The sequence below is a fragment of the Scyliorhinus torazame genome, chromosome 19 (genome assembly GCF_047496885.1).
Source record: "Scyliorhinus torazame isolate Kashiwa2021f chromosome 19, sScyTor2.1, whole genome shotgun sequence".
Lineage (NCBI taxonomy): Eukaryota > Metazoa > Chordata > Chondrichthyes > Carcharhiniformes > Scyliorhinidae > Scyliorhinus > Scyliorhinus torazame.
The window spans coordinates 24039389-24049672 of NC_092725.1; the positions used below are offsets into that span (position 1 = coordinate 24039389).

Here is a 10284-nt window from a genome sequence, read left to right on the forward strand (position 1 = left end):
CGTTATACCCAGTGACACACGGTGTGTTATTATATAATATACACAGCGTTATACCCAGTGACACACGGTGTGTTATTATATAATATACACAGCGTTATACCCAGTGACACACGGTGTGTTATTATGTAATATACACAGCGTTATACCCAGTGACACACTGTGTGTTATTATATAATATATACAGCGTTATACCCAGTGACACACGGTGTGTTATTATATAATATACACAGCGTTATACCCAGTGACACACTGCATGTTATTATATAATATACACAGCGTTATACCCAGTGACACACGGTGTGTTATTATATAATATATACAGCGTTATACCCAGTGACACATGGTGTTATTATATAATATACACAGCGTTATACCCAGTGACACACGGTGTTATTATATAATATATACAGCGTTATACCCAGTGACACACGGTGTTATTATATAATATACACAGCGTTACACCCAGTGACGCACGGTGTGTTATTATATAATATACACAGCGTTATACCCAGTGACACACGGTGTTATTATATAATATACACAGCGTTACACCCAGTGACGCACGGTGTGTTATTATATAATATACACAGCGTTATACCCAGTGACACACGGTGTGTTATTAAATAATATACACAGCGTTATACCCAGTGACACACGGTGTGTTATTATATAATATACACAGCGTTATACCCAGTGACACACGGTGTGTTATTAAATAATATACACAGCGTTATACCCAGTGACACACAGTGTGTTATATAATATACACAGTGTTATACCCAGTGACACACTGTGTTATTATATAATATACACAGCGTGATACCCAGTGACACACGGTGTGTTATTATATAATATACACAGCGTTATACCCAGTGACACACGGTGTGTTATTATATAATATACACAGTGTTATACCCAGTGACACACGGTGTGTTATTATATAATATACACAGCGTTATACCCAGTGACACACGGTGTGTTATTATATAATATACACAGCGTTATACCCAGTGACACACGGTGTGTTATTAAATAATATACACAGCGTTATACCCAGTGACACACGGTGTGTTATTGTATAATATACACAGCGTTATACCCAGTGACACACGGTGTGTTATTAAATAATATACACAGCGTTATACCCAGTGACACACGGTGTGTTATTATATAATATACACAGCGTTATACCCAGTGACACACGGTGTGTTATTATATAATATACACAGCGTTATACCCAGTGACACACGGTGTGTTATTATATAATATACACAGCGTTATACCCAGTGACACACGGTGTGTTATTATATAATATACACAGCGTTATACCCAGTGACACACGGTGTGTTATTAAATAATATACACAGCGTTATACCCAGTGACACACGGTGTGTTATTGTATAATATACACAGCGTTATACCCAGTGACACACGGTGTGTTATTAAATAATATACACAGCGTTATACCCAGTGACACACGGTGTGTTATTATATAATATACACAGCGTTATACCCAGTGACACACGGTGTGTTATTAAATAATATACACAGCGTTATACCCAGTGACACACAGTGTGTTATATAATATACACAGTGTTATACCCAGTGACACACTGTGTTATTATATAATATACACAGCGTTATACCCAGTGACACACGGTGTGTTATTATATAATATATACAGCGTTATACCCAGTGACACACGGTGTGTTATTATATAATATACACAGCGTTATACCCAGTGACACACGGTGTGTTATTATATAATATACACAGCGTTATACCCAGTGACACACGGTGTGTTATTATATAATATATACAGCGTTATACCCAGTGACACACGGTGTGTTATTATATAATATACACAGCGTTATACCCAGTGACACACGGTGTGTTATTATATAATATACACAGCGTTATACCCAGTGACACACGGTGTGTTATTATATAATATATACAGCGTTATACCCAGTGACACACGGTGTGTTATTATATAATATACACAGCGTTATACCCAGTGACACACGGTGTGTTATTATATAATATACACAGCGTTATACCCAGTGACACACGGTGTGTTATTATATAATATACACAGCGTTATACCCAGTGACACACGGTGTGTTATTATGTAATATACACAGCGTTATACCCAGTGACACACTGTGTGTTATTATATAATATATACAGCGTTATACCCAGTGACACACGGTGTGTTATTATATAATATACACAGCGTTATACCCAGTGACACACTGCATGTTATTATATAATATACACAGCGTTCTACCCAGTGACACACGGTGTGTTATTATATAATATATACAGCGTTATACCCAGTGACACATGGTGTTATTATATAATATACACAGCGTTATACCCAGTGACACACGGTGTTATTATATAATATATACAGCGTTATACCCAGTGACACACGGTGTTATTATATAATATACACAGCGTTACACCCAGTGACGCACGGTGTGTTATTATATAATATACACAGCGTTATACCCAGTGACACACGGTGTTATTATATAATATACACAGCGTTATACCCAGTGACACACGGTGTGTTATTATATAATACGCACAGCGTTATACCCAGTGTCACACGGTGCGTTATTATATAATATACACAGCGTTATACCCAGTGACACACGGTGTGTTATTATATAATATATACAGCGTTATTCCCAGTGACACACGGTGTGTTATTATATAATATACACAGCGTTATACCCAGTGTCACACGGTGCGTTATTATATAATATACACAGCGTTATACCCAGTGACACACGGTGTGTTATTATATAATATACACAGTGTTATACCCAGTGACACACTGTGTTATTATATAATATACACAGCGTTATACCCAGTGACACACGGTGTGTTATTATATAATATATACAGCGTTATTCCCAGTGACACACGGTGTATTATTATATAAAGTGCTATACCCAGTGACACACGGTGTGTTATTATATAATATAATAAGTACAGCATTGTACCCAGTTACACACGGTGTATTATTATATAAAGTGCTATACCCAGTGATGTGCAGTGTGCTATTATATAATTTATACAGTGTTATACCCAGTGTGTTCTTACAAACTACATAGATAATATTTTTCTAATATATGGAGAAGCCTGTGTATTAATTTATGTCTTGCGAATTCCGGTTGCGGCTATGCGGAGCTAAATCGCACATTCGGCAGCTCCCGCTAAAAACGGACTTTTGGGCTCTATTTAGGGCGCGTAACGGCACTTGTTCGACGTTTCCCGGTGTGGGAAGGGGACAGCAACATTCCCCCGATAGTGTATGGAGTGGACCAGGAGCGGGGCGATTAAAAAAGTGGCAGTGAAGCAAAGAAAGGTGCGAGGGAGGGAAGATGGTGGCGGGCGGAGACCAAGCAGCGTGGAGACAGTGGGCGCAAGAGCAGCAGGAGCTTCTCCAGCGCTGTTTTAAGGAACTAAAAGCAGAGCTGCTGGAGCCAATGAAGGCTTCAATCAATAAGCTGCTGGAGACCCAGACGGCCCAAGGGGCGGCGATCCAGGAGGTCCGGCAGAAGGTCTCGGCGAACGAGGACGAGATCCTGGGCCTGGCGGTGAAGGTGGAGGCGCACGAAACGCTCCACAAGAAATGGCAGGCGAGGTTCGAGGAGATGGAGAACTGGTCGAGGCGGAAAAACCTGTGGATCCTGGGTCTCCCGAAGGGGCTGAAGGGATCGGGCGTGGGGGCCTACGTGGTCACCAGGCTGAACTCGCTGATGGGAGCGGGGGCCTTTCAGGGGCCCTTGGAGCTGGAGGGGGCCCACCAAGTGCTGGCGAGGAGGCCCAAGCCCAGCGAGCCGCCGCGGGCGGTGCTGGTGCGGTTCCACCGGTTTGCTGATCGAGAGTGTGTGTTAAGGTGGGCCAAGAAGGAGCGGAGCAGCAGGTGGGAGAACGCGGAGGTCCGGATCTACCAGGGTTGGAGTGCGGAGGTGGCGAAGAAGAGGGCAGGTTACAACCGGGCGAAGGTCGTGCTGCACAGGAAGGGGGTGAAGTTCGGTATGCTGCAGCTGGCGTGTCTGTGGGTCACCTATAAGGATCAACACCATTATTTTGAGTCCCCGGAGGAAGTGTGGGCCTTTGTTCCGGCCGAAAAACTGGACTCAGACTAAGGGTCGGGGATGAGGGGTTGCGGTGGAGGGATGGTTGGGGATTGTTGGGTTTTGTTTCGAGGTTTTTGTTTTTGTTTTTTGGGGGTTGATCGGGCATTGTTTTAATTAGGTCCGCCGGGCGGGCTCGTGGCGGGGGGGGCAGGTAAACTGCTTGGGGGTTGATGGTCGGTAGGGGAGATGGGGCCCCGCGGGGGAGGGAGAGGCCTGAGTTGGGGGTAGTGGGACCGGGCCTGGGAAGGGTGCTGCGCCAGGGGAGGCGGGGACGGGCGAGTGGAAAGAGCGGGATTTTTCTTCCCCACGTTTAGGGCTGAAGGGGCGGGGCCGGAGCTGGAAAGCGCAGGCTTTCTCTCCCGCGCTGGGAGTGGAATGGACGAGATCCCGCTGGTGGACAGGGGGGAGGAGGGGAAGTTCCACACTTGGGGGGGGGTCGATGGAGCGGCGGGAGTGGCCGGGGTCAGCAGGAGTCAGCTGACTTACTGGAGTGCAATGGGGGGAGCAATGCAGCTAGGGGGGGCGGGGGGTGGGGGGACCGGGTTGCTGCTGGAATGGCCAAGGGGGAGCTGGAGTTGGTAGAAGAGGTCGGGGCCGGGGTCTGCCGCTGTGGGGAACAGGCCGTGCGGGGGGTGCGGGCACGTGGCTGGCCGAGGAGGGGTTATGGCTAGTCGGCGGGGGAGAGGGGTGAGTAGCCCCCTGATCCGGCTGATAACCTGGAATGTAAGGGGATTGAATGGACCGGTCAAGCGGGCCCAGGTCTTCGCGCACCTGAAGGGGCTGAAGGCGGATGTGGCCATGCTTCAGGAGACACACCTGAGGGTGGTGGATCAGGTAAGGTTGAGAAAGGGGCGTTTCATTCAGGTTTGGATGCAAAAAATTGGGGCGTGGCGATCTAGGGGGGGAAGAGAGTGTCGTTCGAGGCGTCGAGCATTGTGGCAGACAATGGTGGTAGGTATGTGATGGTAAGTGGCAAGCTGCAGGGGGAGCGGGTGGTGTTGGTCAATGTATATGCCCCGAATTCGGACGATGCGGGGTTCATGCGGCGTATGCTGGGCCGGATTCCGGACCTGGAGTCAGGGGGCCTGATAATGGGGGGGGAGATTTCAACACGGTGCTGGACCCAGCACTGGATCGATCTAGGTCTAGGACGGGCAGGAGGCCGGCGGTGGCCAAGGTGCTGAGGGGGTTCATGGACCAGATGGGAAGGGTGGATCCATGGAGGTTTGCGAGGCCGGGGGCCAGGGAATTTTCTTTCTTCTCCCATGTTCACAAGGCCTATTCCCGGATTGACTTTTTTGTCATGAGCAGGGTACTGATTCCGAGGGTGGAGGATGCGGAGTACTCGGCGATAGCCATTTCTGATCATGCTCCGCACTGGGTGGACCTCGAGTTGGGGGAGGAGAGGGACCAGCGCCCATTGTGGCACCTAGAGGTGGGGTTGCTGGCGGACGAGGAGGTGAGCGGGCGGGTCCGGAAGTGTATAGAGAGGTACCTGGAGGCTAATGACAATGGGGAGGTGCAAGTACGGTTGCTCTGGGAGGTGCTGAAGGCAGTGGTCAGAGGAGAGCTGATCTCCATTAGGGCACACAAGAAGAGGGGGGAAGAGGAGAGAGAGGGAGAGGTTGGTGGGGGAGATGGTGAGGGTGGATAGGAGGTACGCGGAGGCCCCGGAGGAGGGATTGCTTCGGGAGCGGCGTAGCCTCCAGGCTGAGTTTGATTTGTTGACCACAAGGAAGGCAGAGGCACAGTGGAGGAAGGCGCAGGGGGCGGTATATGAATACGGAGAAAAGGCGAGCCGTAAGCTGCCGCACCAGCTTCGGAAGCGAGAGGCAGCTAGGAAGATCGGGGGAGTTAGGGATGGAGGAGGGAACACGGTGCAAAGTGCGGTGGGTATCAATGGGGTCTTCAGGGACTTCTACGAGGAACTGTACCGGTCTGAACCCCCACTGGAAGAGGGAGGGATGGGTCGCTTCCTGGACCGGCTGGGGTTTCCGAGGGTGGAGGAGGGGCAGGTGGCGGGGTTGGGGGCGCCGGTTGGGTTGGAGGAGTTGGTCAAAGGGATAGGGAACAGGCAGGCGGGGAAGTCACCGGGGCCGGATGGGTTCCCGGTTGAACTTTATAAGAAGTATGCGGACCTGCTGGGCCCGCTGTTGGTAAGGACCTTTAACGAGGCAAGGGAAGGGGGGGCTCTGCCCCCGACGATGTCTAGAGCGCTGATTTCCCTGATCCTGAAGCGGGACAAGGATCCCCTACAGTGTGGGTCATACAGGCCGATCTCACTCTTAAATGTAGACGCAAAGTTGCTGGCAAAGATTTTGGCCATGAGGATAGAGGACTGTGTGCCGTAGGTCATACACGAAGATCAGACGGGGTTCGTGAAAGGGAGGCAGTTGAACACCAATGTACAGAGGCTCTTGAATGTTATAATGATGCCGGCGATGGAAGGGGAGGCGGAGATAGTGGCGGCGATGGATGCGGAGAAGGCCTTTGATAGGGTGGAGTGGGGGTACCTGTGGGCGGCGTTGGAAAGGGTTGGGTTCGGGGAGGGGTTCGTCAGGAGGGTGAGGCTGCTGTATGAGGCCCCGGTGGCGAATGTGGCCACGAACAGAAGGAGGTCAGAGTATTTCCGGCTACACCGGGGACGAGGCAGTGGTGTCCTCTGTCCCCCCTGCTCTTTGCACTGGCGATTGAACCCCTGGCCATGGCGTTGAGGGAGTCGAGGAACTGGAGGGGGCTGGTGGTGGTGGGGGGGGGGGGGGGGGGGGAGGAGTATCGGGTGTCGCTCTATGCGGATGATTTGCTGCTATATGTGGCGGACCCGGTGGGTGGAATGCCGGAGGTAATGAGGATCCTTAGGGAGTTTGGAGATTTCTCCGGGTACAAGCTTAATATGGGGAAGAGTGAGTTGTTCGTAGTGCACCCGGGGGACCAGGAGGGGGATTGGTGAGCTCCAGCTAAAAAGGGCGGAGAGGAGTTTCAGGTACCTGGGGGTCCAGGTGGCTAGGGGCTGGGGGGCCCTACATAAGCTTAACTTCACGAGGCTGGTGGAGCAGACGGAGGGGAAGTTTAAGAGGTGGGACGAGCTGCCACTCTCCCTGGCGGGTAGGGTGCAGTCAGTTAAAATGACGGTGCTCCCAAGGTTTTTGTTCCCGTTCCAATGCCGCCCCATCCTGATCCCTAGGGCCTTCTTCAGGCGGGTTAACAGGAGCGTTATGGGGTTTGTGTGGGCGCAGAAGACCCCGAGGGTGAAAAGGGTGTTCCTGGAGCGGTGCAAGGATGGGGAGGGGTTGGCGCTGCCTAACCTCTGTGGGTATTATTGGGCCGCCAACGTGGCAATGGTGCGTAAGTGGGTGATGGAGGGGGATGAGACGGCATGGAAGAGGCTGGAGATGGCGTCCTGTGTGGGCACGAGCCTGGAGGCACTGGTGACGGCGCCGCTGCCGCTTCCTCCAACGAGGTACACCACGAGCCCGGTTGTGACGGCTACCCTCAAAATTTGGGGGCAATGGAGACGCCACAGGGGGGAGGTGGGGGCCTCGGTGCGGTCCCCGATTCGGGGGAACCACCGGTTTGTCCCGGGGAGGATGGACGGAGGGTTTCTGAGCTGGCACAGGGTAGGTATTAGAAGGATGGGGGACCTGTTTGTGGACGGGAAGTTCGCGAGCCTGAGTGAGCTGGAGGAGAAGTTTGTGCTCCCCCCGGGGAACACCTTCAGATCTATGCAGGTAAGGGCGTTTGTTCAGCGCCAGGTGGTGGAGTTCCCACGGCTGCCGCCACATGGGGTCCAGGACAGGGTGCTGTCGGGGGGGTGGGTTGGAGAGGGGAGGATCTCGGCAACGTATCCGGTGATGCAGGAGGAGGAGGAGGCCTCGGTGGAGGAGCTAAAGGGTAAGTGGGAGGAGGAGTTGGGTGAGGAGATTGACGAGGGGATGTGGGTGGATGCCATAGGGTCAACTCTTCCTCCTCTTACACGAGGCTTAGCCTCATGCAATTTAAGGTGCTGCATCGGGCTCACATGACCGGGGCAAGGATAAGCCGGTTCTTCGGTGCAAGGACAGGTGTGTTAGGTGCTCAGGGAGCCCAGCAAACCACACCCATATGTTCTGGGCATGCCCAGCACTGGAGGAATTTTGGAAGGGCGTAGCGAGGACGGTGTCGAGGGTGGTAGGTTCCAGGGCCAAGCCGGGCTGGGGGCTCGCACTATTTGGGGTGGCAGAGGAACCGGGAGTGCAGGAGGCGAAAGAGGCCAGTATTCTGGCCTTTGCGTCCCTGGTAGCCCGGCGAAGGATTCTTCTTCATGGAAGGATTATCATAGAATTATAGAATTTACAGTGCAGAAGGAGGCCATTCGGCCCATCAAGTCTGCACCGGCTCTTGGAAAGAGCACCCTACCCAAGGTCAACACCTCCACCCTATCCCCACAACCCAGCAACCCCACATAACACTCAGGGCAATTTTGGACACTAAGGGCAATTTATCACGGCCAATCCACCTAACCGGCACATCTTTGGACTGTGGGAGGAAACCGGAGCACCCGGAGGAAACCCACGCACACACGGGGAGGACGTGCAGACTCCGCACAGGCAGCGACCCGAGCCGCAATCGAACCTGGGACCCTGGAGCTGTGAAGCAATTGTGCTATCCACAATGCTGCCGTGCTGCCCTGGATGCGAGGCCCCCAAGCGTGGAATCCTGGATCAGCGATATGGCGGGGTTTATTAAATTGGAGAGGGTGAAATTCGCCTTAAGGGGATCGGTACAAGGGTTCTTCAGGCGGTGGCAACTGTTTCTAGACTTCCTGGCAGAACGTTAGAAGATGGTCAGCAGCGGCAGCAACCCGGGGGGGGGTTGGTTCGTTTTTCGTTGTTTCTTGAGTGGGAGTGTATTTTTGCCTTTGTGTTGATGAAGGGTGTTAATTTATTATTTGTGTATATGGGGGGGGGGGGGTGCGTTCCTTTCTTTCTGTATTTTGTTGCTAATATATTGTGAAAATTTGAATGAAAATTTTTTTTTTTTTAATTATATCTTGCTGATTTGTATCTTGGGATTCTTTTACCTGATCTTTGCTGACTATTTAAGCTTTTTAATGCCCCTCTCCTTCTTTGCCACTTCCTCAGTCCTGCCTCCCACCATGAGGTAGAAATTATGTTTTGAGATTCCACCATCCACCACTGCAAATGTTACCCTCCCTGATCTTTGCATATCTCCATTTCCCACCATTTCCAACACCAAATCTTTACCCTCTATCCCTCCTCTCAGCGTTCCCTTGTCCGCCGTCTCTCTTTCCCCCATCATCCCTTCTCTTTCCCACTCCTCCTCCTCCGCTCTCCTCCTGCTCTCCCACACGCGCCCATTCCTGCAGAACAGACACCTTACTTCCCCCTTCCTACACGGGGAAATCAGCAACTTACAGCTCAGGACCACCATCACTCCCAGACTGTGAGAGATTTTCATATTGTCCACGTTCCGTGTCCCCCTCTCAACGCTTCGATCAACAGTCAGCTGCAGAGTCCGGGAAGAGCGGGTGAGCAGCCGGGGAAAGATGAAAACATGACAACGGATTAAAATCAGCAACTCCATAACCTGGTGACACCACACAGCGCAGGAAAAGGTCATTCCACCCATCCTGGCTGTGCAACCCTTGACTCCCCAACTGCCGTGGAGCCCAATGACCTTTGATGGTCCTCCAGCTCTCATTCTCACATCCATTCACCTTGAACTATCTGCAGGACACCCACATGCTGAGTCATGCCCAACCCACCCAAGTGTCCCCTCATGACCCCATTCCCCCTCCCTGCCTGTATTTTATATTTTGCTTGCATGTCTGTTGGCAACAGACAAAACAATCCCCTGCGAGTCCATATACACAGCATCCACCACATGTCCCTGATCAACCTGGCCCCGTTACATCACCACAGAAGCTGAATCACACCTCAAGCAGTGAACGAAAGGTAAAAGGGCACTTTTTACTGGGATATGCAGTGTACACTCTGGGTGTACAGATGTACCTGGAGCACTGGGTCCAGTTTTGGTCTCCTTACTCTCGGAGGGATAGACTCGCGACGGAGTCAGTTCAGAGAAGGTTCACTGGGCTGATTCCTGGGATGAGGGGGGGGGGGGGGGG

At 51.3% G+C, this 10284-nt stretch overlaps 1 protein-coding gene across 1 annotated transcript in view; it reads right to left on the reverse strand.

The window, feature by feature from the left end:
• The window catches only part of LOC140396641 (serine protease 27-like), a 192957-nt gene extending 183100 nt beyond the window's left edge, over positions 1 to 9857 (reverse strand). The window contains exon 1 of the mRNA XM_072485435.1: positions 9572 to 9857. Within this exon, the coding sequence (XP_072341536.1) occupies positions 9572 to 9857 (286 nt within the window). The remainder of the gene's footprint in view (positions 1 to 9571) is intronic.
• Between the last annotated feature and the right edge of the window lie 427 nt (positions 9858 to 10284).